General features: G+C 42.0%; 1 protein-coding gene across 2 annotated transcripts in view; it reads left to right on the forward strand.

Annotated features, from left to right (window-relative positions):
- The first annotated feature begins 475 nt into the window (after nucleotides 1–475).
- GRID2 (glutamate ionotropic receptor delta type subunit 2) overlaps nucleotides 476–27,631 on the forward strand; it is a 705,658-nt gene continuing 678,502 nt past the window's right edge. For both annotated transcript variants that reach the window (XM_030449840.1, XM_030449841.1), the window contains exon 1: nucleotides 476–563. In XM_030449840.1, the coding sequence (XP_030305700.1) occupies nucleotides 476–563 (88 nt within the window). The remainder of the gene's footprint in view (nucleotides 564–27,631) is intronic.

Genomic DNA, 27,631 nt, shown 5'->3' on the forward strand with positions numbered 1-27,631 from the left:
TCCTGGGGCTTCTCTGGCCAAGAGGGTTTTTTTGTGTGTGCTTGTGTTTGCGTGCTTGTGTGTGTCTGTGTGTGTGTGTCCGTGTGCGTGGGGTGGGTTGGAAGTTGCCGTACAGCAGCCGGGACCGAGCGGATCCCTGCACCCGGCGGAAGGATGGGGATTGTCTGACCAGCGGAGGCGTCTGCTGCCCGCGGCGGCTGCCCGGGCTGGATGGATTTGCTGCCGGCGATCCCAGCAACTCTGGTGCTGCCCAGGAGCCCCCCGAAGTGACGCGGGGTCTGGCCGAGGGGAGAGGCGCTCGGAGCCCCGCGTCCGCTCCCAGCTCAGCCGCGGCCGTGCGCCAGCCACCGGGATTTACACGCTCCGCCGGCGGCACCTCAAACTCTTGGGCTTCCTGCGCCGAGCTATCTATCCTCCGCGGTGGCACCGTTTGGCGAAGAGATCTGTTGTTACAAAGCCTGGACCTCCGAAGAGGATGGAAGTTTTCTCCCTCATCCTGGTCGTGTCCGTCTGTTGGACTCGAACCTGGAAAGCGGCGATTGCAGATTCAATCATTCATATCGGTAAGGGTGGTGGTGGTGGTGGGGGTGCTGCGTCTGCTGGTGCTTCTGGACACTTTTCCAGCGCTCATTTGCAACCTTCCCTCTCTTGGCAGGCTTCCCTCTCCCCGCAGCCCCGCTCTTTTAGCTCTCGCTCGCTTGCTTTTTTTGTTTGTTCTCCTCTTACAATTGCTTTCCACCCGGATCTTAGGCGTCCTCTTTTCCCCCTACGGCACTGTGCAAAGGTTTTTTGTCGCCGGGGTATGTGCGTGCTTTTAGACCTTGAGGTTTAGAGAGCCTGATCATCGGGGCGGGGGAAGGGGGAGGCGGAGGGGAATGTGTAGGGCTCGGGTACTTGCCCAGTCCCTCCTCGCAGCCCCTCAGCTCCAGTTTGCCTTCCTCCTAATCCAGCTCGCCCTCGGGCAGCGGGGGGATCCCAGGCCTCCTCCTCCCCCCCGACAGCCAAGCAATGCCCCCCATTTCCAGTCTTCAATCTCCCCCCTCATCCCGCCTTCCTCTCCCGCGGCGGAACAGGTGGTTTAGCAACGTGAGCGCTTTCCCCTCCCGCGGGCGGGCAGGCGGGGGTGCTCCGACTGCCCTGCACCCATTTTCCGGGCCTCCATCCCACCGGCCAGGTGGCCACGGTACCGGGGAAAGGTACCGGGGAAGGTAGCGGCCTCCCCCGCCGGCGGCTGGTGCAGGGGGGGGCAGCTGGCAGCGGCGTCGGGCCCCCTCTCCCGGCCGCACCGGGGCAGCTCGGGTGATGCCCATGCACGGCGCTGCCCGCACTTCCAACCGCGGAGAAGGAACCAGGCTTTCCCCTCCCGCCCCTTTGCCGCCCGTCCCCACCCCTCTCCCCCCTTCCCCCTTCTCTTATCCGGAGCCATGCCCGGTCCGGCAGCCCTCCCTCTCTCCATCGGCGCATCCCTGAGAAGCGCCGAGCCCCGATACCGAGCGGCGTTTTCCTTCCCGCGGCTGCCGGGAGCGGGTCGCCCCCCTGAGCCGCCCGGAGCTGCGGGGAGGGGAAGGGAGAGGAGGGAGCTTCCCCCGCGGCCGCTCGCCCATCTGCAGGCACCGCACGCAGGCGGAGAGGGAGGCTGGAAAGGAGGGGGTGGACTGGGCTGGGCTGGGCGGGCGGCCGGTTCCGCTCTGCCCCAGGGAAGGTGGATTTGAGGGCAGGGTCCCGCTTGGAGAGGTCTGCGGGGTGATGGGGCAAGCGCCTCTCTCTCCGGGGTTGGCTTTATAAACATGTCTGCCCGTGCCTGTCGTGGGGCTCCGTGCAGGATTTCTGTGAAAGGGGGAGAGGGAAGAGCGTTTGGAAAGCCCGGCCGTCAAGAGCTTTCTTGTAGGGCAGCGATGCGCCAGCCCTTCGTGTAACACACACCCCATCCCGACCCACCCCCCAAGAGCCTACGGGCTGTCTGTTCCTTTGGGTACCGCAACTTTATAGGGGTCAGCCCCTTATAGCTGTGTGCGACTGGAACATCGAATATTGCACTGGAGGTAGTGCTTTATTCCCTCCTTTTAAAGGGAGAATGACTTTTTTTTTCTTTTTTTAAATTCTTCCCAGTTGTAGACTATTCAGGTGACAGGAGGAGACAGTTACATCTTACGGTTTCTTTCTTATTAGCTTGTAGGAAGCCAACCAAATCTCAGGATTTTGAGGGAAAATCTCGATTGTGTAGGAGATGAGGAGTTTCTTTGCAGTCCCCTGTTTCCCATCCTCCTGGATAACGGAGCATTGCTGGGATGCACTAGCATTAAGGGAGACGACAGCTTCTTTCTCTCTTCGTGCTAGTGACAGTTTTGTTTGTTTCACTTATTTGTATGTGATGAATGCAACACATTTTACCACTGAGGGATGGTTTGGGGTTTGGTTTTGTTTTTTTTTTTTTTTTTGTCATGTGGTTACTAACATGTATCAATACAGTAAATCCTCACAGAAAGCAAAAAAGGTGTTGCTTCTTACACTATTAATTTGCCTCGGGAGGTAATTAGTACAGTTGACAAGGGGATTGCCTCTTTTTATAAACTGGTTTATGTTGCCATGAAAATGGCAAACTGATAATTGTCACACAGCTTTAAATCTACTCAAATGGCTCTACAGAAAATAAATGACCTGAAATTAGAACTACTTAAGCACTAAAGGGGTGGTCAGCTAAATATTTCAACTTCTACAGCACACAAATGAAATTTGGCCCCTAGTAACAGCACTCTATTTTGTGACCTGGATGTTCTCAGCCCCTTTTGTTTTCTTCTACTTGTGCAGAGTAAACTTGTGTACAAAATATTTAGAAATAAATAGTGAAATGTATTTATGTATGAGTTACAAAAGGCAGTAGCAGGGTGCTCTATGAACAAATTCATTAAAGAAGAATTCATAAAGCTGAAGAAGAGAAAAAATACTTAGTTCAGGGGAAAAGAAATATTACCAGAGGTAGCACCAATGCTTTAAGCAGCACACAAGATAGATGCATTATCTTTTTCTCCTTTTACAGTGTTAGGATATTCAAGTGGAAGATGTTTTCCCATGTAGGGGAGGGGCAGATGGTCATAAGAAATAACACATTATTAATAACCTGGGCATACAGTTTCTCTGATAGCACTTATTTCTCAGTATAATCTACTGTCTTGCTTGCCTAGGTATTATTTGATGTGTTTCCTGTAAAGGGATGTTTTCTGTATTGAATTTGGTTATCAGTCATCTCTTAGACAATGACAGAAAATGTTACAGTTTAGTGATTAGAGATTAATGACTTGGTGATGGCAGTGGGAGGGGAATAGTGCCTGGTATTTATCTGTGATACACTTTTTTATATTTCTGTCTTTTGAATCACTGTAGCTGCTGCTTTTGAGCACAGAGCAGGTCTGTGTGGATGCAAATGCACACATTGAAAACTAAACATTTTCCTATATCATAGTTTAAACCTTGGTAGGGCTGCTTAGAGTCTGTATGTTTCTGCTGCCCTGCCATTATAGATAGGAACTGGCAGTTCAGAAAGACTACATTAAGCACACTCTTAAAAATGTTGAAATGAATCGACTCCACTGTTATTTTCCTTATCCCTATATAAAAAAGAAAAGGGCAGGATTACCATGTCAAAACTGTGCAATCCTGTATTATGCTGCTTCTCTCAGCCCATGCATTGATTGAGTAATTTCATCAGCCCCACATTACTTGATTGCTTAGAAGTTTCCTAATGATCTGTATGCTGTAGGAAGAATCTGGAATTCGTGAGTGGAATGGCAATGATTTTGTGTTTTATGAGGCTATTCAAAAAGTCGCTCTGATTTATGTAGCTCGAAAGCTCCCAAGTCTTTGAGATTAGCCACGCTGCCTGATATTTTCTTCATACATCAGTCGTCCCACTCTCCTCACTCCCCAAACAGGAGTTTAGAACAGGGCTTTAATTAAGAAGGGATTAGGTGGCATTCCTTGTCAACTGTACAATTTGAGTATGCTTTGTATCTTCTACAGCTGATGGCCTCATGATTTTATATTTTGTACTTTCTGCTCATCTTTTTCTCTTGACGTGCACACAGTAATACATCTGTATGTGCATGTGCATTTCCTATTGTGCCTATAGAAAAATATCTGCAAATATGTGTGGTTAGGTGCAGCAAAATCACCTAGAGCAACTGTCACATAGTGTGGTACGAGAGTTTTTGCTAAAAAAGCACACTAAAGCTTTTTTAAAGGCTAATTCATCATGGCAGTGTGCAGCAGTAGTGCAGGCACCCTGATTACTTCAAGTTGGTGTTTTATGTTTATCAGTGGCTTCAGTCAAATGCAGTCAGTTGCCTACTGCTGTTACCTTTCTGCTCAATGTCATATTCAAAAATAGACATAATATGTAGATTTGTATATTAGGTTTGCTTTTACATGTATTCATACATATGCTTGTAATATATGTTTTTATATAAATACACTCTGCTTTTTTCTGCAATAATTAGATCTGCTTTTCCCTTATTCATCTCAGCTTTTAGACTTTGCAGACCAGAGATGCTGCATTCCTTGTGTTAGACAAGTTCTCAGCATTTCTGGACCCTGAGTTTTTCTGTACCACAGATAGAAATATCAGGGCAATTCTATTGCCCTAAGTCTGTTGCTTACTTCTCTTGATACCAGTAGTGCCCTTAAAATGTAGAATTTCTAAGAGAGAGGGTGTCTTCCAGCTTGGTGGCATGCATGTCCACGTTTCTTCTTGTAAGCTGGTATGTTACAAGCAGCTTGGCTTGTGTTGTGTTGTGCATTGCTAATAGGAATTTAATTTGCTGTGTTATTGGTAAAGCCTCATTAGAAAGTGTGTCACTAACTGTTCATTACAGTGCTCTCACTTATATTTTGTAAAGCTCAGGACAAGCAAGCAAGACAGACTTATAAAAAAACAAATTAATCTCTGTGTGCCTGTAGTGTCTCTTTTCCCTGCTTCAGAATGTGTCAAGGTTACATGCTTAATTTAAACATGCACACAAATGAAGTCCTGGAATACAGAACACTGTAGTTTAGCAGCCAATAGGTTTTATTACTGTGTTCTACTTAAATGCCCAGCATGGGTGACATAGTCTGTGTTTCTCTGTGCACTATTGCTTTATGCTGTCTCGCAGGTACTTAGATTTGTGACAGTAGTTCAGTCTCTGTAATGTTTTAGTGCCCCTTATTCTGCAGCTAAAGAGGGATAATTTTCCATGCCATGGATTTTGGCTTGCTATCCTCCCAAGGCATGTTTGCCATTAGGTGTCACTGCTTTCTGGAGTGTTGCTTAGTAATCACCAGGGCCTGATCCAGAGCCTGTCATAATCCAGGTGAGTGGTTTAGTTGACTTCAGAAAATTTTAAGCTGAACCTGTGGATTGCTGACTACAGCAGGCAGCTGCTTTTCATGTTCTTAAATAATTGGTAGTGTTATTTCAAGTTCTTTGTCCTTGATAAAGACAAAGAACCCAACCATCCGTTTTCAAGTGCTGTCCTAACAAATGCCAGGCTTGGCAGTCACGGCTGCTGCTGGGTGCTTTCAGATGACTACTTATGGAGTCTTTATTCTCACAATGCCATCTTTGAAAAAACACACTGGAGAAAAATCTTTTAAGACTGTGACTACATAAACCTACCAACTAAGGTTCATTTAACTTAATGAACAAAGGCATTAAGTATGGTTCTCTTCCACTCCCTGGCCCTGTAAAGCAAGTGGTATTGGCAGGAGATGACTTTTGTAAGCCATTAGGTTACTCCCTAGATATAGACTTTAACTTACATCATTTTCTTCCATTTGATATATAGCTATCTATAATCTGCCATGACAGTCTGGGGTTTTTTCTGAAATTTATAGCAGCCTTTTGCTTTTGGAGGTTTGTATTTTTACTCTTTGTCACCGTTACTCTATTGCTTGATGATTTTTTTTTCAGCATGCTGACAATGGTTTTAAAAATAGTTTGTGTGAAAGAATAGCTCTGTTTAGCTATGGGCTATGGGCTACTTACCTGAATTATATATGACAGCATAGTAAAACTCCCTTCATCTACACATCCTGCAGTTTGTGTTTTACATCTTGAGTGTTAAAAATTATTAGGCAAAGACTGTTGCTGCTTGGACTTATGAGTGACCAATAGCAAAAGGTTACTGTGTTCATAAAATGTTCTAAGTAAATATGAGAAAATAATCAAACTCTGAAAACATGTTGTGTAAGTACATCATGATACATGATAGCTTGGTATGTGCAGAATCTTGAGTACATGGGAGACACTGGTAGTGAGGCAAACTAGGATGCCTTTCTGCATCTGCAAACTCATATAATTCTTAAAATTTTGTTTCATTCTGTTTTTTCTTTCATGGGATTTGAATTCCAGAAGGAATATGTTATTATTTAAACAGTTGAATTGGGAAGAAAACTTTGATTTCAGAGGCAGGCTTGGCATGTCTGTCAGTACTTGGAAGGCTCTGCACGTGGGCTATAGGCATTACAGTCCAGTTGATGGTTGCCACCCATCTCTGAGAGCCCCAGGTATATTAATTTATGCTGTCTAGGAGTGTGAAGAGAAAAGTCAGACAGTCCCAACAGTAAAGCATAAAATAGTTTGCCAGCAGACTGCCAGTGGTGGGGAACTGGGCATGAAAGCTCATGTTTCTCTGGGGCAATTTGTACCCTAGACTGATGGCCAAACAGCTGGCTTCATGCTGGGCTTCTTGGAAACAAATGCAATTCCTTTCACTCTGTGATGCTATTTTATCTTCCTGCACCATCCACTATGTCCATTAGCAAGTAGGAGCTGACCTGTTCCTTGCAGTAATTACCAAAATGATCTTTATGAAATGAGTAGTCACCAAATTGACCTTTTTTAGAGTAATGTTGACCATGGCTATGTTGCCAGACTAGGCAGATAGACTTGAAGAAGGTGCAATACTGAGCTGGTACATTGTGATACTTGACACAGAAATGTGCTAAGTAGGTATTAAGTAATTGAGATGCTGTGCTATAGCTAAATCATCCTAAACACCAGGTAAGGAAGTCTTGGGCAAAACCTTCTGGGCACAGTTCTTAGCTGGCTCACACATTTGATGTGTCATGTGGAGAAGAGGAAGTGCTGTTGTCTCCCACTACAAAGCAGAAGTTAATTGTGTGTTCTTGATGTAGTGATTTAAGACAGACACTTATCTGGAAGCACTTAAAGGAAAACTGGTGAGAAAAAATTTCTATTTCTTGACACATCTTTCTGTACATCAAATTTTTCCAATGAGCACCAGCAGGGCAATTTCCTCTGCTATTCTTCATCATAAGAGTCAGGCTTTGGTTTCTGGTTATTGTTGGTCCAGGAGTTGTGCAAGATGATGGAGTGAGGGGAAGATTCCCTTATGCCTGCAACCACTATAATTAATAATGGTTTATGTGACTGGGAGAGTTATAACTGATCTGTATAGCAGGGAGGACACAGGCTGAAACTGAAGGTTAGTAGATGAAATGTACTGGTGTTTGGATGACAGTTATGAAACTTGGCAAGGGAAAAGGCTTGAAATTGTGCAGTGCTGTAATTCTGTAAGGTTCAAAATTTATATCTGAGTTGCAGTGGTAATACACTTAATTCAGAGAAGGAGGGATTTTGTAGCCTGTATTGTACCACAGAGTGCACTTCAGCTGCAGAGTCTGGTTCCTGCTTTGGTCTGGGGCTACTGCACCAGCTAAGGAAGGGATTTTCTGTGAGCTCGAAGTGTTGCATAAAAACCAAAAGAGACCACATGAAATTGACATTTATTTAATGAGAAAGGGTAGAATAGTAATTACAATGTTTCTGTGTAGCATTAAAGTTATAGGGGAAGAAGTGGTAGAGACAAATACTGTAGTTTTAGTCAACTGTAAACTTCGAGATTTCTGAGTGCAAAGCAAGACTTAAAGTAGATTTCCATTGCACACATTAGGTCTGGAAAGATGGGTGAACAGGGTGAAAAAAAAAAGAAGATGAAAGGGAAAAAATTTCCTGAAAGTTATGCTGAGTTTATCTGAAGAGCTGTGCTCAAGAGGAAATTGAAAAAGAAAATGAGTGAAAATGCAAGGAGGGAAGGAAAATAAGATATCAAAGGCGAAAGCCGCCAGTGCTCTCTGTTTCTTTCTTTGAGAGCTGTGTAATGTTCCTGTAAGTGCTGTGCTAAATGGAAAAATTCTGAACTAGACAGGGGAAAATGTGAAGATATAGAATTTAAATGAAGAATTATATATGTGTTTAATCTATTAGATAACGCTCTGTGCTGAGATGCTAATTATTCCTAATTGTTATATTTGTTTTACCCATGAATAAAATATCACGTAGCTAATAAAATATGCAGCGAAAATAACTGTAAAATGCCTCTTGGAGTCTTTCATGCAGATTTTAGAGGATTTAATTTCTCATTTCTTCATTGCTTTTTAAATCATTAACTTTCCATAATCAGTTGGATTGCTAAGGCCAATAGCCAGTGAACCTAACAATAACTGCTTGTTTTGCAGAACAGTTTTTTGTTAATCCAACCATATCTTTCCAGAGGCTTAGGTAGAGGTGGTGATTTCGTTGTAAGAATTCACTTGTGATAAATCAAAATCAAAGAGCACTGCAGTGGTGCTGGGGAAAGGAGCTCCAGATGAGAGCTCCAGAGAGCAGAGGGTGGCATGGCAGCAGACCTGAATGTCAGGCCAGGGTTTTCTGTGCCTTATTTTAATGTATATAGATATAAAAAGGGTTGTGTTAAATGGAGAACTGAAAATGTGCACTGGGCAGGCTTCCCTGCCTCAGGACTCTGACTCAAAACCTGTGTTCAGGACCCAGACCTAATGACAGACTGTAGCTTGATACAGTTTTAAAGCACCCAGGAGCTCAAGTCTGACTGACTGCCAGTCGAGTTTAGGCTCCTGAGCCACTGAGATGTTTTGAAGATGTCACTTGTCTTTCTGAGGTGGCAAGAGGCTGTTGCAGAGTTACCTCACTGATTGCAACCAGTATTAAAAGTTTTCTGACAGTATACCATGGGCTGAAAGCACACGGCAAGGATATCTCTAAACCCAACAGTATTAAACAAGAATATTTGTTGTTGTATACCCTTTCCCTTCTTGCAATCTTTATAGTGTTCAGCTTAAACATTTGAGAATGTTTTTAACCAATTTCATGGAGTGGAGAGTGCTGAAGGGAAAAAGAGAGTAGAAGAGATCCCGTTCTTGCTCAACAAAGCCACTGGCAGTGCACATTGTACACTGTGTTTTACATAGCAAGTGAAAGGTGGTAGATATTATCAGCTGTCTTAAAGTACAGATACTTCTCCCTTTCACAATTTTTACTCCTTTCTTTCTCTCTCCTGTTCCAAGTTCATAGCAAGCAGTTGTGATGGCCACTAGGCTCTATACTCTTAAATGTATGTGTTTTTTTCTGTCCAGGAGGAATAAAGTTAAGCATACCAAACCACAGATCTTGGTTATTTAGATAAAGCTGCTTTTTCTCTCTCTGTATTTCCACTTATTTGAGATAAATATACCTCCAAAAGGTGGTTGTCATGATTAAGGCTAGTCTAGCTTCAACTCTTCCCTTTGTGATTATATAGACTCAAGGAGAATTTCAGTATAATCACTAACATATTTGCTATAAATATATTTTAAAATGTACTACTGAGGTACTACTTAAACTTCCAGCTCCACGTTGCAGTTTAAGAACAAGCAGTGGGGTGTGTATTGATGTATGCATACTCAGTGTGTAAACCCACACTTTTTTAGTTATCAGAGGGATTATTCTTTTTTGGAAACATTTGTGTTTTTCTTTAATTTGTCATTTTCCACCTTAACAACACAGAGATCTGGGAGGCTTTTTCCTTACAGGCAGGAAGTCTTAATGTGACTACAAACTGTGAAATGGTGCCCTGCTGTGCTAGAGTCTGTGGAGATAGGGAACAAAAAGTTGGCTGTCAGATTTGAGGATGAACAGAGGGCTTGGATCTCTCTGTTACTCAGACAATTTGTACCCCAGGACACAAAGTTGCAAATCTTTTGGCATCTTTTGTGAGACATTCATTCCCTCCTGTTCATGAATGATCACTCTGGGTATGAAGGACTGAAGGCACAGAGCTGTCTGTCTACAGGGAAGTAGTGACAGGGCAGGCACAGGTGGCTGATGTCACTGCTGCCTGGTTTGGGGCACTCGGTGACAAAAGTTATAGTGCTGGGAGGTGAGGAAGTTGATGGGAAATAGGTGCCAGCAGTGCAGGTATAGTCAGTACCTACAATGCTTTATTGCCAATAACATGAGTTAAATTGGCAAAATAAAAACAGTCATTATCTCATCAGCTACTGATATATTATTTTCTGGCTTTACATAGCACAGGAACTAAGGCAGAGTTATGCATGTGTGTGCTCTGTCTCTCCAGGCTGGACAAATATTACATAGTACAGTTTTGGAAAACTTGTAGGTGAAAAGAAAATACCCCATTTTGAGTAATAGTATTGCACAGTGCCCTCCTTGATTTAAAAGAGCTATTTAAATATAATCAGTGATTCTGAAAGTATTTGCAGCCTTGTTAGCTAGCCTAGAGTTTCTGGAATGTTGCTGAAATATTGTTGAAACAATCTAGAGAAATGCTTTTCCAGCTTCTTGCAGTAGCTCTCCTGTTATGGAATTGATTGAATCTGGGGGGGATACATGAGAAATACATGTCTACTTGAAAAATTTTTCTCCTTTTCCCAGTGTTGCAAAGAGGGTAGGGACTGTGCCAAATGAAATGTCTGAGGGGAGTGGGCAGGAGAAAAGAATATATATAATTTACATGCTAGAGAGGGAGTGCTCAGCAGTGCTTGATGTCACCATCATGGGGAGTGATGTCTTGGGGACTGATGCTGTGTCTAGATGCAAGGAGAGGAGAAGTTTGCAGGTGAATTAAAGCAAATGACATGAGTCAGCAGGAAACTGTCACCCAGGGTTTCTTTGCAGCAGAGAGGCTCTGGGAGTGATGGGAAGATTCCTGTCATGCCTTCTGTGCCAGAGTTTTGGGAGGGAGTGGAGGGCTGTGGTTAGTGGGAGTTGGATGGGTGGTGAAGGGATGCTGGATACTTTTGGAGGGGGTAACATGAGTGATGGGCCAGGCTGTCTTGGTAAGAGCACAGGATGCTTTTAGGGAATAGCAGGTGATGTTACACTTATATGGGCTGAAGACTGGGCTTTAAACATTTAGACTGTATAGAGGACTTAAGTATATATATATATGCATATGAGGAAGGTTGGGAAATCCTAAGGAGTGAGGCACTGGAATGGCCAAAATATTACTGAAAAGAATTAGAATATAATGAAAACAGTGCTTTGAGAGCAAAATACCTAGAAGATAATGCTAAGTTTTACAGAAACTAAATTATAGATTAGAAAATGGTATTGTTTCTCTTTGTCCAGACTCTATAGTTTTATTCTATAAAGCATTTGATTTGTGTAGTAGATATAAATTCTTTTTTTTTTCTGCAGCTGATGACTGTACCTGGTTGCTTTGCAGAAAAGTCAGGTCTGTTCTACCTTTGCATTGCCTGGTACCATTGGACACAGATACAAACAATGAGTTCTGAAGTGTTGTCTTTCACCCCTCTGCTCCCAGGATAACTCCAAGATTGTTGTATCTTGCTGTGGTTTAGCCTTATTCCTCTGATTAAATATTCTTTCTCTGCTTATTCTTTGCAGCAGTTGATTGCTGGTCTGTACCTTGCCTCCCTGGAAGCTTCTGTGGCTGGGAAGTGGGAGGGTTGCAGACAGCCACAGCTTCTGCTCCATTGACTTTTGACCTAATTTAGGAAGGAAAGGGAAAATAATGCAGCATGCCTCTGGATCCAAAGCCTGCTGTATCTTCTGTGGAGTGAGAGCTCTGGCTTTCTCCTCTTCTCTTGAATATCTGCACAGCTTGTGTTAAAAGTAAGATTGCTCTTCAGTGAAGCTCTGGAGTTGAGAGAGGATCTGCTTTCACACTTACATTCTCATTTGGACTGCTGAGGCCAAAGTCTGGTTTTCTGTCACCATCAGCCTTGTCCAGCCCCCCATTCAAAGCAGCAACAAGAAAGCAACTGACTTGTATTTCCTCCAAAGGAGACACACTAAGAGTTGGGGATAATAGGTTTTTAAATATTTTTTTCTCTTTGAGACCAATAATCTGTAGTTACAAAGCTGAAAGATGTATGGTAGGAGGGAAGGTAGATAATGGTAGATTTTGGAAACTGGTATTACTGATAATCATCTGCACAATTTAGGAGTAAAAAGGGGAAGGAAAAAAAAAAGCTGTTCCTTACAGTACTGTGGCTTTTTTTTTTTTTTTTTTTTTAGCATCTTTTTACATAGGATGCATTTTTTCCCCATTTTTGTAGGACTGCCAAATGTCCCTGAGGCTAGAATTAATTGGGTCTTTGTGTTGTGTCAAGTAAGGAGTACTACTGTTTTCAGAAAATACTAGGTTTACAGACTCCCATCCAGAAGATGAGAGGGAGAGAGGCTAACTTTATATAAACAAAGTCCTTACATCCTTGCTTGGAGTAGCAAACAGAATACTGAAACTGTCAGTGCTTCAGAAGCTGTTAAGACATCCATGTAAAATCCATCCTTTCATCCTGCCCAGTTCCCCCTGTAGGACAAGTGTGTGCTCTTACCTCCAGGCATCCCCAGTGAATAATCAGGTATCTGCTACTTAGGAATAACCAGAGTTTGGGTTTTGAGGGAGGTTCAGGTGGAAGTGCCACAGAGAGGTATTTTGTTGCTACAGGAAGAAGGAAAAAAAAAATTGATTTAAGAGATGTATTTTGTTTTTTCAATTCAAAGTGTTTACATCAGCATTGCCTTAGCAGTACAACAGAGCTTGCCAGTTGTGGTTTGTTTTTCAAATTCCCCCTGACCATTTTGGGTTCTGAGGTATTTTATCATTTTTAATACTGCTGTTTCCAAGGCCACTTCTCATAATTTTAAGAAGTCAGTGGACAGCAGCAGATGTAGATGTGAGATTTGAGATGACTTTTATGGAGGGGTTTGAGGAGTATGTCTTGGAGCTGTTGCATTAAAATTCCAAAGTGTTAACTTAAATGTAATAATGCTTTGACAAAGTGCTACTACCATCTGCTAGAGAGGATTAGTACTATTTAAAAATCTCCATAATTCCCAGAAAGAGCAGAGGAGTCATGGCGTGAAGAGAAGTCTAACTCTAAATTAGTATTTTAATTCAAGGAGTTGCAAACTCTTTTTGGGGACCACTGCCTACTAGAGATTTTTGTGTCACACTCTCAGCTCAGATAAAGGAGTAAATATTTGTGGTTATGACTACAGTGATGCCTGTTTCTAACAGTTTCCAGCTTAGCCCCCAGTTTTGCAGCAGAATCCTTTCTATTTGCAACTGCTTCTCATTCACACATCTTAGTAGCAATTCAGTGGTAACTACAAATACAGTTTGTATGGCAAAACTAACAAGGGGCTGTGCTCACCAGGGGTATTTAGAAAACTTCATTGATGAGCCTTTCCTGATCATTTAGCTGTCATGGACTGAGAAATATTTCTTTCCTTAGTGTTCCTGTGGGGTTTTGAACACCACCTTGAACTTGACCCTTCCTGCATGTGTGGAACTCTGTTTATACTTAGAGGATGATCTGCTAGAAGTGTTCTCAGTACCAGAAAATCTCCATCCCCACACCTCTCTCAACTACACATGCAGAAATAAATCAGTGTCTAGTAAAAAGAGGGTCAGACCAGTTTTTGAACCTATTCCAAAAGCTAGTGTAACTTACTGCTGTCTGTTAGGGAATGCTTTCTGTGACAGTATTAAGGCTGCTTATATTAACATACTCATATTAACACAAAGAGCAAAGGGAGCAAATAGATCTAGTAGTTACAGACTACATGTAGCTGTTTATCACCTAGTTTAGGAAGCATTTTGGAGATCCATATTAAAAGTTTCACTCTATAAAATTTCCAGTTGAGAAGAAAAGTGCAAATGTGGACACCCAGATGTATTTTTGGTGTCTTTCTCTTCCCTCTCTTAAAAAAGGAGGGGATTTGCTCAGTTTGATTTATTCAGACTTACACGAACTATAAATAATGCTCTCAACTAGCTCTGTGGAGAAGTGGACGTTATCTTTCATATCTCTTGAGTTGAAACAATTTTTTTCAATATTACTTGCTGGGGTGAGCAGTCTCTGTAAATACAGTTGCTCATACAATGTCTATGTGGTCCATGTAGCTAAGAGATACTAAGACCAATTCTTTCCTGGACACTCTCCTAGTTCTACCTTTTCTTCTTCTGGAAGAGGGACTGAGCAAGTTGGGACTAGCCTGGAGAATAGAAGAATCTGGGAGAACCCTATAGTGGCTTTCCCCTACCTGAAGGATGCCTGAAGGAATTTTCATAAGGGCTGGTAGTGATAGGACAAAGGGCAATGTCTTTGAACTGTCAGAGGGTGGATTTAGGTTTGACATGAGTAAGAAATTTTTCCCTGTGAGGGTGGTGAGACACTGGAACAGGTTGCCCAGGGAGGTTGTGGATGCTCCATTTCAAAGTGTTCAAGGCCATGCTGGATGGGACTTGGAGCAACCTGGTTGGTGGAAAGTGTCCCTGCCATGGCAGGGGGTTTAGAATGAGATGATCTTGAAGTTCCCTTCCAACCCAAAGCATTCTATGATTCTATGATTATTTTGCCCTGCTGGAAGTACAACTGGACCTGATTACTTATTTAAAGAATCTGGTCCCTTTCACACATTAATTTAGGTACAAAAATCTTCACCTTTTCCACAGTGCTCCTCAGGAGCTCATGCTGCTTTCCTTGTTTTTCATGGAGATAGGCTGATCACCCATAAAGTTACTTGCTTGAGAGGAGACACTGGAGAGCCAGGGTAAACAAGGGATTTTTTGGCTTTCTTTTGCTCAATCCAAGCAGCTGTGTTGCCTCATATTGTCACTGAGAGGTACTTGGGTTTGGCTGATGTGAGAAAAGGGAGCACAGAGAGCCACCTGCCAGTGTGTTAGCAAATGTCTACCTGAGGTAGAGGGTGGAGGCAGTTTGTACTCTGGTAATAAGGTCTTATCTTTAGGGTTTTCTTGTCATGCTCATAATTTTTTGTTCAAACAGGCTTCTGTGCCCTTTCCTATACGGAGAAGTAAGAACAGATGGATTTGCCACATGTTTACAGTGAATAATAGACTGATAAATAGAATTGGCTGGTCCACAGTCATTGGTCAGTAAACCTGCCCCTTAGAGAGATCTCTGTTCATCATTACTGGGTGCTGAGCAATCTCTACCTGGTCTTCCACAAGGTGACCCTGCATGAGAGCAAAGTCAGACATATTCCCACATTGCTTGTCTCCTCAGACTTAAATGTTTGCCTTCCCTTTTGAAAACTGTTTTAGAACTGACAGATTCAAACCACATATGAGCAGGAATTGAACTTTTTATTAAGAGGAAGCTTGTGACAGGGCTGGGGAGGGCAATTTCCATTTTATGAATACGTTATTTTTTTGGAAGGATTCACAGCTATTTCTAGCAGCTGCCTTTTAATGATCCTTCTCATTCCCTTGACAAAAGGGACCTTGACAAAGTAGGGGATGGATTTCACCAGAAGCAAGGAAAGGAAGCACTTGTTTTAGTAGCACTGAAGAGCCAGGGGCAGGGAAAGGAGAAGGTGGTTTAACTGAAGGTCATCATGGAATTCCTGCTTCCAGTATAAAAATGATGAAATGCTGTACAGTACATGTGTTCGTTATCTTTTTCTTACTTTGGAATCATGGAGTCTAAACATTTTTAAAACTGTGCTGAAAGGTGCTTCATGCTTGATTAAAAAAACCCCAAAACTTTAGAAGTGCTCAGAAATACACTCCCTATGGGAACTCCTCCTCAGTGCCATCTTTTACTTACAGGTAAGCTAATGTGTTAAAAAAAAGCATGTAGAGCAGCCTGGATGGAAGTGAGTAATATCAGGGCCCTAAATGAGACAAACTTGATAGTGAGTTGCCCAGGAATATCCCACTGTAGTTTGCTGAGGAGCCACACATTGTAGCTAAGCCAGATCTGTCTATCAAGCTGCATGCAGTACAGGGCAGGTGTAATTTTCCCTCCCTTCCTTACCTGCTCACCAAATAAAACTTGGACATGCTCCTGGCTACCCTGACCTTTCTGCTTTATTTCTGTACCACCACCTAACTAGTTCTTTTCCAGTGGGCTTTATTTATTCCATCCCATCCCAAGTTTACCCTATCATCCTACCACAGAAGCCATTGCCAGGGGAGACCTAAGGCTTTCACCTGCACGCTGGCAGTTCCTTGGGCTTTTGAAGTGCCAAGGTGTGAAGCCAAGCAAGTGGAGAGTTTGCTGCCACTTGGCAGGTACTGACAGCAAGCAGTTGTCTCTGTCTGTCACCTTGTCTTGGGCCAGTCTCTGCTGAATTTGATGCCTGCAGTGACATTTGTCATTGAAATACCTGTGTTGCAAACAATACCCTTGGCTGGCTGGAGATCCAGACCCTTGAGATAATGGGACTGTATGTTTGCTGATTAGCATATAAATATTATGTTGGGATCTGGCATAATAATAGGAAGGAAAATGAAGAAGTTTCTGGGGCTATAGATTTTCAGGCAACAGCTGCTACTGAAATTCATAGTGAAATGGCAAGAAACATATACTGTGTGTTCCCTGGTGCTATTCATCTAATAGCATCTCTTAAGAGGCCCTGTTTTACTTGGTGTCTGTGTGTATGTAGTCAAAAAAAATCCGTGGTAAAGTTTCCATGATCTTGCTGTCTTGTTTTTTCTTGTCAGCTTCATTTACTCCGTCTCCTGCCCCAGGACAATGCTCTTGTTTTCATATTACCAGAAAGGCAAAGGGAAGTTTCAATAATAGTATTACCCTGAAACTGTGTGGGAAATGTTTCTACTTCTATTACATCTTACTTTTCACCATCTGTGCTGACAGTTTATATTTATTAGCACAATATAATTTTTGGAGCCAAAATACTTATTAAAATCCTCTTTAAATTGCTTGTTTATAGGTCTATTCCTTGTTAAATAGCATTTTGGGGTTCTTGCTGGTGTCATTTCCATAGTATACTACAATGCCTTTAAATAGCGTTGGTTTGGATCCTAAGGGCAACTTGCTTGGCTGTAGCACCAAACTTACTTTTTATCAGTCTTCTGTGAGTATTCAGTCTGTATTCAGCTGCTTTTATGCACAATTAAAAGTGAAGATCAGATAGAGAAATTTATTTTTTTTTATCTCTATCTTTTTTTTCTAAGCAATAATAATTATTTGTGCAGCCGAAAAGCTCATGCAGTGGCACAACAACTGACTTTGCATGCATTTATTTTTGTGTCATGCAAAACAATATTTTTGCTTTCAGCTGCTGCCCACTGAGGCTGCTGACTGAATACAGCCTTGAAATATTCTCAGACTTCTAAGTTTTATCCTGTTCTGTAAAGATCGGAAAGAACTTGTCATCCTCTCATCTCGCCTGCTGGGCAACCCAGAGCACAGTGTGCATCTGAATGTGCTGCTGGACCCAGATGGAACTTTATTTCTCTGTTATTTCTTTTTTATGTAATAGCTCCTACTGGAATGGTCATCAGGATAAAGGCTGATGGCCATGCTTCTTTTTCTCATTCTGACTGGAATGTGGCAATGGGCTAACAGTGTTTTTGAAGCAGTCACTGTTTGCCCCTTTTCAAGCAAGGCATGTAATTTATAGCTTGCATTATTTTCCTAATCCCTAGGGGTTGTGGTTGTGTGGCCACTAACACAGTCATATAGACATGAGTGTGTCTGGACAGTACCATTTTTAGAACATATATTGGGGAAAAACAGAAAATATTTTCCCTATCACATGTTAGAAAAAAGCTGCCTTAGCCATTTAAAAGGAAATAAAATGGGCTCTTTTTACAAAGGATTATTTTAGAGTAAACATTGTGTCCTCTGCTGTGCAACATTTAGAGAAATAATTTAGAAACATATAGAGAAATAAGGTATCTACTATTTGGCTTGAAATCTTTCCTCTGCCTTCTTATACCCTGTCTTGCATGATGTCTGAAGTCAGTATGAATCATTCCATTGGCTTTATTGGACTTTGGATCACATCTAAGTTTATCTGATTCCTTCTTGTCCTTTTATCCTTCTCCTCTCCCTTCCATCAGCAACTTCCTTGCCTTTCTAAATTCAAAGTCATTACCAGCTGCCAATACTCCTAAGCAGCCTCTCAGTAATGGGGGTGTGTGACAGGGAGGGGAGACTGATTAGGGAAATCTTCACGTTTCCTGATTTAAACATAGATGGAAATCCCACTGGTACATTATTCCTGTTATCATTATAATTATTTGTATTGATTTAACTGGTTTTGTTTCAAGATGCAAAAACTTTATTCAGAAGCCAGTTAATTTTCAGTGAGCTTAATGCCTTCCTGAAGCATCAGTCACTGTCAGCTCCTAAAGACAAGCTGGACCACTGGCCTGCACTGATGTCTGTCCAGGGCAAGGCCTGTGTATAAGACTAAAATCTGTGAATAGTGGATTGGAATCTTTTATGACCTTGAGGAAAACATACAGTGATTGAAGCATATGAAATCTCCATCCTTTAGTAGATGAGGAACATTGCAACCAAGGATGTGGAAAAGACAGATATTTAAAGCCTTTTTTTTGCCTCTGTTTATAATAGTCAGACAGCCACCCCCAGGGTATTCAGCCCCCTGAGCTGGAAGATAAAGGAGAGCAGCACAACCCCCCCATAATCCAGGAGGAAGCACCTGGACACTCACAAGTCTATGGGGCTGGATGGAATTCACCCAGGAGTATTGATGGAGCTGGCAGAGGAGCTCACCAAGCTGCTCTCCTTCACCAAGAATTCTGGTTAACAAGAGAGGTCCCAGATGACTGGAGGCTTGCCGGTCTGTCACCTGAGAAAGGCCAGAAGGAGGGTGTTGGCCTCTTCTCCCACATAAATAACAACAAGACTAGAGGAAACAGCCTGAAGTTGCACCAGGGGAGGTTTAGGTTAAATATTAGGAAGAATTTCTTTACTGAGAGAGTAGTCAGTCACTGGAATGGGCTGCCCAGGGAAGTGGTGGAGTCACCATCCCTGGAGGTATTCAGAAAACATGTATATGTGACACTTGAGGACAAGCTCTAGTGGGCATGGTGGCTTTTTCTGGGCTGATGGTTGGACTTGGTGATCTTTGAGGTCTTTTCCAACCATGGCACAAAAAAAAAAAAAAAAAATTTTTTTGGCAGATTTTTCCTCACTTGAGAGCTATAAACAGGACAAGCAACTTCTCCTCAGAGGAACTTAAAAACCCAGAGAATCCCCTCAGAATTTCCTGGTGACCTGGAACCCAGTATTCTGCCAGAATCCTCTCCAAAGCCAGGGTGGATGGCACCCATTTAGAGCAGCTTGTTGGTCCTTTGAGAAGCTCCATGAGATGTTAATTGTCAGGCAGGAACAAAGAGAAAAGTATCCAGGTTATTGGTGAGTCTTCCAAGAACATCAGATGTTTAAGAAACAGCTGAGTAGTTTTTCTCCTCCTGTTGGGTACAGGGAGGCCAAATGTAGATCTTGAATGTTTTTCCAACTGTGGAGGTTCTGTGATTCTGTAAAATGAAAATGAAGCCATCAGGGCTCCTGATGAGATAGATTTGCATAGGCTGGATTGTACTACCTTCAGCTGTTGTCTTGACTTGTTGAACCCATTTTCCATGTTGTCACAGTTTAACACTGGCCCAGCAATTAAACTGAGTGACAGCTGCTCTCTATTAATCTCTCTCTCCTCCCTGATAAAGAAAGGAGAGAGAATAAGGGAGAGAGACTTATGGGTTGGAAACTAAACTACACAACTTTAATTAAACAGTGATGATAAATAGGAAAAATTACCGAATATATACAAATATACAGGAAAATGGAAACCACATTCCTCCCCCCTTTTCCCCCAGTAACTCTCACATCACCACCGAGGCTGCAGGGCAGCCCTGGGAAAGTCCAGGCTGGAATCCTGGAGTCGGCAGCAGTCGGGAACTGGAGGCAGGAACACACAGATATGGGCTGGCACGGATCAGGAGCACAGGCAGAGGAATGGAAGCAATCCTTCCAGGATGCTGGGTGAAGGAAGGGAAGCAGGAAGGGCAGGCAGCTGGAAGCTGGAAGCAGGAAATCTGACTTGGCCCTCGTGATCCCTCAAATTTATACTGAGTATGACATGCATGGGATGGAATCCTCAGTTTGGTCAATTCTGGCATCTATCTTGTCCATTCCTCCCCAAAGAAGGGCTGCAGGTGGGACCTCTTTGTTCCTTCTGGAGGGTAAAATGTTCCTCAGAGCTGAGCAGTGTCCTTGGCTCTGCACACCAGTCTCTAGCAGTAACTGTAAACATCGAGTGTTATCAGTCCCAGAAGCAGACACTGTTTGAGAAACTTGCTGTTAATTTCAGCAAGTGCAGCTACTTACAAGAGACTTAGCTAAGAGCAAAAGTACAAGACAGAAAATCACCTTTATCCTGGCCCAAACCAGGACACACGTGGATAGTTATATCCTCTTACTGAACACCTTCTGTCTTGTTTGCTAAGTTTGCACACTCCAGGTAGAGCTCTGTCACATGCCATGTTGTATCTGCATGGCCAACCAGAGTGACACCATTACAGACGAGAGCTCTGAGGGTTACAACTGTTAGTTGTAAAAATGTATTTTTTGCATCAGTGACTAGAACAAGCTATTCTGATTCAGGAATGCAAAGTTCTGATGCAAACAGTGATGTGCTTCCAAGATGGTTGTTTGTGAGTGACGGAGCAGGACTCTTTGCTCAGTTATCCTGTAAAGTGCTAATGGGGATTGCTGCTGTTACGGGTAGAACCTGGGGCTTTAGAGTCAAGTTTCCAATATATATGTATTATGTATATATGTATATATGAAAGCAGTCAAGCTCTAGTTTGTGTAAAGATAGGTAAGACTGTTCAAAATTGCACCATAAATGCACTTCCTCAGTTATGTGAAACTATACAAACTCTTGTCTGCTGTTGCAGAGGAACTTGTGTTATGTGAAGGAATTGTTCTATTTTGCATGTGCTGCAGTATTTTTAACTAGAATCTAGAATATACGGGTTGGAAACCTACAAACTATAAATGTTTTCCTGAACTTGTTGTGGTTTTGCTGTTATACAGCACTCCTGCATTGTAAATCTACCGAAGAGTGGGATAGTTAAAATTTTGTCATTTATTCCTATAAATTCCACATTACTTAGCAATCAGCTGACTTTCAGAGTAACGTGTGATAGATAAGTAGGCCATAAAAGCTGTCTGTAGGGTCATTGCTTATTCTATAGGTATATGAACAACAAAAGGAAGATGAGGGAAGGTGTGGGCCCCTCAGAAAGGAAACAGATGAACAAGTTACAAGTGATACGGAAAAGGCTGAGGTTATCAGTGACTTCTTTAGCTCAGTTTTCACTGTAAAGGGCTCCAGCCACACTCCTGAAGTCAGTGGCAAGGGTTGGAAGGAAGAACTGCCAATTGAAATACTGGCACAGGTTGCCCAGAGAGGTGGTGGAAGCCCCATCCCTGGAAGTTTTTAAGGCTGGGGTGGACAGGGCTCTGAGCAACCTGATCTAGTGGGAGGTGTCCTATGGCAGGGTGGTTGGAACTGGGTGATCCTAAAGGTCCCTTCCAACCCTGAAAATTCTATGATTTTATGATTCTATCAGCAAGTTTGCTGATGACATAAAACTAGGAGGAGTGGCTGACACCCCAGAAGGCTGTGCTGCCATTCAGAGGGACCCAGGCAGACTGGAGAGTTGGGCAGAGAGAGTTGGGTGAAATTTAATGTATTACAACAAGGCCAAATGTAAAGCCCTACATCTGGGAAAGAAAAACCCCAGGTACCAGTACAGGTTGGGGACTGAGCTGTTGGAAAGCAGCACAGGTGAGCAGCACAGGTGAAAGGGACCTGGGGTGCTGATGGATGGAAGGATGCCCATGAGCCAGCAATGCGTCTTTGTGGCCAAGAAGGTCAATGGCATCCTGGGGTGCATTAGAAGGGGGTGGTCAGTAGGTGGAGAGAGGTTCTCCTCCCCCTCTGCTCTGCCCTGGTGAGGCCACATCTGGAATATTGTGTCCAGTTCTGGGCCCCTCAGTTCCAGAAGGACAGGAAACTGCTTGAGAGAGTCCAGGGCAGAGCAAGCAAGATGCTGAAGGGAGTGGAACATCTCCTGGTGAGGAAAGGCTGAGGAGCTGGGGCTCTGCAGCTTGGAGAAGAGGAGAATGAGGGGTGAGCTCATTAATGTTTATAAATATGTAAAGGGAGAGAGTCAGGAGGATGGAGTTAAGCTTTTCTCAGGGGTGGCTAATAACAGGACAAGGAGCAATGGTTATAAACCGGAGCACAGGCAGTTCTGTATAAACATTAGGAAGAATTTTTTCACTGTGAGGGTGACAGAGCACTGGAAAGGGCTGCCCAGGGAGGTTGTGGAGTTTCCTCTGGGGACATTAAATCCCACATGGACACGTTCCTGAGTGACCTCCTGTGGGTGACCCTGCTCTGGCAGGGGGGTTGAATAGATGATCTTTAGAGGTCCCCTCCAGCCCCTAACTTGCTGTGACTCTGTGATACTGTGCCTTGAAGTCCATGGGGTTTGCAGTATTGTATATGTAAAATATTTGAAGGGATTAAGTTTGAATAAGCTTTCAAAAGTTTATGTACCTCACAGCTTATTTTAAAGTAGTTCAGTGTCAACATCTGGAAATCTCATTAAATAATGGCTATTTTAATGGTATTTCATGTCAAGCCAAGCAGTGTAAAAGTAGGATTTTTTTGTTGTTACCCAGCAAGTGTAAGTCTTAAATGTGTTAGGCTTGAATTCAGATTTTAGGAAGATTTGGATTGCTTATTATGCTGACTGGATTAGTCAAATCATTTTTTTAAATACTCAGGAAGAAAAGTCAGCATTCAATGTAGACCTTTAGCTTTAGGAATATCTTCTGAGCAAACAAGGTCAGATTAGTAGTGCACTTTGGAAGCAAGAATAACGCTGTGGTTAAAGTACTTGACTTGCACTTGGGAGATGCCTGGATGTTTTTTTTTTTTAATTTCCACAAATTCTTGGGTGATATTGGACAAGTTATTCTTGTTGTATTCTGTGATTAACAGTGAGTAGCCCTGGCCCTGTCACTATCTTCAGAATATTAGCTTGCATTTATTAGGTTTTATAAGGAAACATGGATAAATTGGGGCATCCTGTACATATAAGCAATATCCAGAATTTCAAAACAAACATACAAAAGTCCCTGCCTTGAGGTTTTCCATGTCACTTTGAGGCACACTCAGAATGTTCTGTTCCCTCTGAGTGATGTGATCTGTAATATGTAACTAATGTGGTATTGCCAGATCTTGACAAGGTGATGACAGCACATATATAAAATGTTTTAGTATGGCAGTGGGAATATCTCCTAAACTGTTCATACACATACTGACTTACACAGTCACATGCAACTGCATGCTTTTACTCTTTTGTTCCCGTAACAAAATATTCAGCAAGATCATTTACTTGTGCCATTACTGAAAATGGAATTTAGCTTCTGTTTCTGCAATTGATTGAAAATACTTGAAGAATTTCCCCAACTGTGATTGAAGGTTTGGTACAGAGCCATGGCTGACCCACATATTAATACCAAAAGTGAGGGGAGATGTATGGAAAATAAAACATACCATACCTTACTCTTTTTATTGAGAACAAACTAATTAAATTGATGGGCATTGTATTTTTGTTTTTATAAAATATGGGTTATTTTTATAGCTTAATGAAAACATCCTTGTATGGTGCTATTTTTTTTTTTTTTCAATCTGTGGGGTGTAAAAGTGATGCCTCAACCCAGACTTGAGGTCCTTGGCTATATGGGTGTCTGCTATCCAAGCTGGTAAGGTTAAGGCTGTTGTTATTGTAGAGAGTGTTACTTGTTAATATTGTTTATTTTTCCTGCATACCACGTATTCTTCCTCCTGTGTCAATATGCATGTGTAGTTCATCTTCTATGGGTGGTTCTGTATGTGTCTGTATAATCCTACAGTGTTTTCTGATAGATTAAGGAATTAATTTGTCTTCTGATTTTCCTTTTCGTCATTCATCATTTGTAACTTTGCAGAACAATAATTAAGGCAAGGGAAGAAATGTAGTCTGGTGATTGTTCTTTAAATCCCCAGCTGTTTATTAGAAGGTTGGTCAGTTCTGAGCCCTGTTTATCAGTTAAACATAGTGTTTATTTTTGGAGGGATGTCTGTGTATGTAATAGTAGCAGAGAGGTGGTAGCATTAGCAGGAACTTTGGCCTTATAAATGTAAATACTGTTATTTTTGTAGTACCATACTGCCTTTGGTACTCTTTTGCTGATATTCTCTAAATGAACCTAAGCAAGATCGAGCTCTTTTGGAAGCAAGTAGTTGGTTGCTGGACCACAGCACTTCTCAAAACTTCCTAAAGACTTTGTGTCATCTTTGCCCACGGACTTTGCTCAAAATGAAAAAAATAAGATGAGTTTTTGCTATTTGAAAAGATAGGAGAAATCCATTGCCTGAACCCTGAAGAGGAAGCAAATGAACATCCTTGATGAAATTAGCTTAGATATTTGAACATTTTAAGCCATTCTGCAATGGTACTGTGAGCTATTAGATTAGCTGGTCAGAATTGTGCTGGAGGATGATAAATTTTAGCCATTAGCACGTTAGCAATGTGAAAAAGAGAAAGAAACACACTTCTATTAACGGGGCTGATGGGCCAGTCAAAGTAGCTGGAAAGTCATTAGGTGATACATTGCCATCAACATGTATGTCTGCAGCAATTGAAAAACACTTAAGGAGTTGGAAACTTCAGATTATGATTCAGGCACTTGCCTTCAGTAAGACATTTGTTTTTGTGCTAGCTGCTGTGCTTACAAACATTTCTTAAAGTGCTACAGAGAACTACTCTGAGGCTTCCTAATCCCCACTCTATTGTGCAGCTGTCTGCAAAATGCAGAAGAGTTTAAGGTGATGAAGAGGGAAAAGACAAATACAATTTGCTGAATTGTTTGCTTGTTTTCTGTGTTTTACCATAGATGAGATTGATGTGGAAAAAACCTGATGAATTAATGGACAGGTAACACATTTATTCGATCTGGACTTGCAAAATAAGGATATACTTGCATTCTAGTACTTGTTTGCAGCAATCTTTGCTGCCTGTGATAGCTTCTGGGCTGCTTGTAGTCCATTGTGGGCAGTCTGGCTTTCACAGCTTCTGATATCCATGGCCTCTTGACTTCCAGCTGCTGGCTTGAGCAGCTTTTGCCTGAAATAACTCAGGGTTTTTTGATTTCTAGTGGGAAATTATTATTTTTTTCTCTTTAGCAAGTGAAACACTTAAAAAAACTACTCTGCATCATAAACAAAGAAAAGCCATAGGGTATCTAGTTTCCTCTCTCTCATATGTACAGCCCTCTCTTTAATGACAGGTGCCAGGTCACTGCTGCCTTTTCACTATATTGTAATGTTTTCCAGGGTGAGTTGTTGGCTGTTGGAGTGAATGGCAGCTGAGCAGAGAGGGAGCAGGTTATCTCAATGTGTTCTTGGACAAAACAAAGCCTTCAGTTTCTTCAGAATAATTTCTTGGCTCAATTAGTTTCTCTGAGGGTAATGGCTTTGAGGTAACTTGCTGGAAAATCAGTGGTATCTCGGACTTTCTGAAAATCAAATTAAACTCTCCATGCATATTTCATAAAAGCTTCTGTAAAGAAACAGCTTTGGTGTCCATAGTATGTGCCAAGTTACAAAGTGGGTTTCTTTATGTATGTGTACAAAGTACATCTGAATAGTAACCAGATTTGCCTGAGTGCTTTAGGAGAACAGTTCCAGTGTTCTAGGCTGAGTACACCTGGCTCAGCTGCTCAGCAGAGTTCTGTCAGTCTCCAAGTGCCTGAGATGAATCTGGGTCCCCTATAATCTTAATTTCAGTTGCTGCTGTTAATTGTTGGCCTTTATGTAAGAAGTTGTGGAGGTATCACTGGCACATAGGGAAGAATTAATGTGCTGAATTAATTTAGGTGACCAGCTAGTCCAGTCTCTCAGTTTAGCAGAGGCAGATGTGAGTACAGCTCTAATAAAATGAAGTGGCAAGGAGTCAGTTGAAGAATAAATAATATTATTAACTTCATTGTTAAAAAGTAACAATAACTTCAATGATCCATTATATTTGCTAACCCAAGAAGCACAAGGGAATGCACAGAAAATAGGAAAGGACTATACTTGAATTACCCAATGGTGATGAACATTCTTAGGTAGTTCCTTTTCCACTTGTGTCTTATTGACTGAGCTGGTGTTGATCCAGTGGCCTGGGAACTAAGTTTAGTTTGGAGTGAGGAGGTTGGAGCTGATTCTTTGCCATAATTCCTGGCCTTTGAAAGGATTATTCAAGCTATATATTTCACAATACTCATGGAAAAGAATCTGTATGTGAGATATTTTCCTGTGGTTCAAATACCATTAAACTGTAAGAAACATTCATTACTTACATAAAGATCATTTGGGTTAATTAAAAGAGAATGACTATATACTTTCAGTTGTCAGAAGTTTTGGGGGGTTTGTTCTGTTGTGCTGTAATTCTAATTGCAAGTAAAAGTTTTACTCCTAGCAGTCTTTAAATACAAATATAATATGCTTCCATCCTGGGGGAAACCCAAAGTCTTTAATTCACTTCCTCAAACCTCTCCTAATGGTATTCTGTCTCATTACTGATGTTCTTCAGAAAGGTTTCCTAAACTAATGCTGCTAAGTTAAACAACAGGAGTTACTGCAGCATTGGAAATATGCACATCATCCTTTATTTGACTTTAGGCACCAAGTTTTACCAGAGTGTCTTTAAAAGCTGTGAATTGTCTCTTCTTGAACAGTCCCTTTCTGTATAATTTTCATCAGTTGAAGAAATACGATCTCTTTTGTCTCTCAGCTTAATGTCTGCCTCTATTGATTTTGGAACAGACTGAGGCATGCTTAGCTAGGCAGAACAGTTTTCAGAGAACTTCAAAGATTTTCAGTTTGCTGGCATGCAAATTGCTTTTAATGTGGTTATTGCACAAAAAAGTAACTTTTTTTATAAGTGAGTATATTTTGTAAAAAAAAGCTTTATGTGCTTCATGTTACTTTTGTCTTTAAGCTGCAGACTCCAGGTGCATTGCAAGCATCAGGAATGACAGACTGGTTGAGAAGAAAGCAAACATTCTGCTGAATTAAACAGGAAATTAGATTTACTATATCTAAAAGGCATAAAGTATATGATGACAGTGGATTTTTTAGTCAGCTAGGCTGTGTTTTGCTTTGTTTCTGTGCAGTGCTGTTTGTTTCCAGGTGGGAAATTCTCCCCACCTGAGAGGATGAGAGGAGGAAAAGTAGCACGTAGCTGTTTTATCTTTTTGTGCCATATTTGCTGACATACAGTAAAAACAAAATAATCCCAGCAAGCTAAAACTCCTGGCAGAGGAAAGTGCTAGGTGTGGGGAAACGGCATGGAAGAAGACAGAAAACTTTAAATTGCTTTTCAGAATTTATCTGAAGAACTTCTCACACGTCTGAAGTGGATAAACCAGAGGCTATGGATTTCAGCAA

This window comes from Calypte anna, chromosome 4A (assembly GCF_003957555.1).
Source record: "Calypte anna isolate BGI_N300 chromosome 4A, bCalAnn1_v1.p, whole genome shotgun sequence".
NCBI lineage: Eukaryota > Metazoa > Chordata > Aves > Apodiformes > Trochilidae > Calypte > Calypte anna.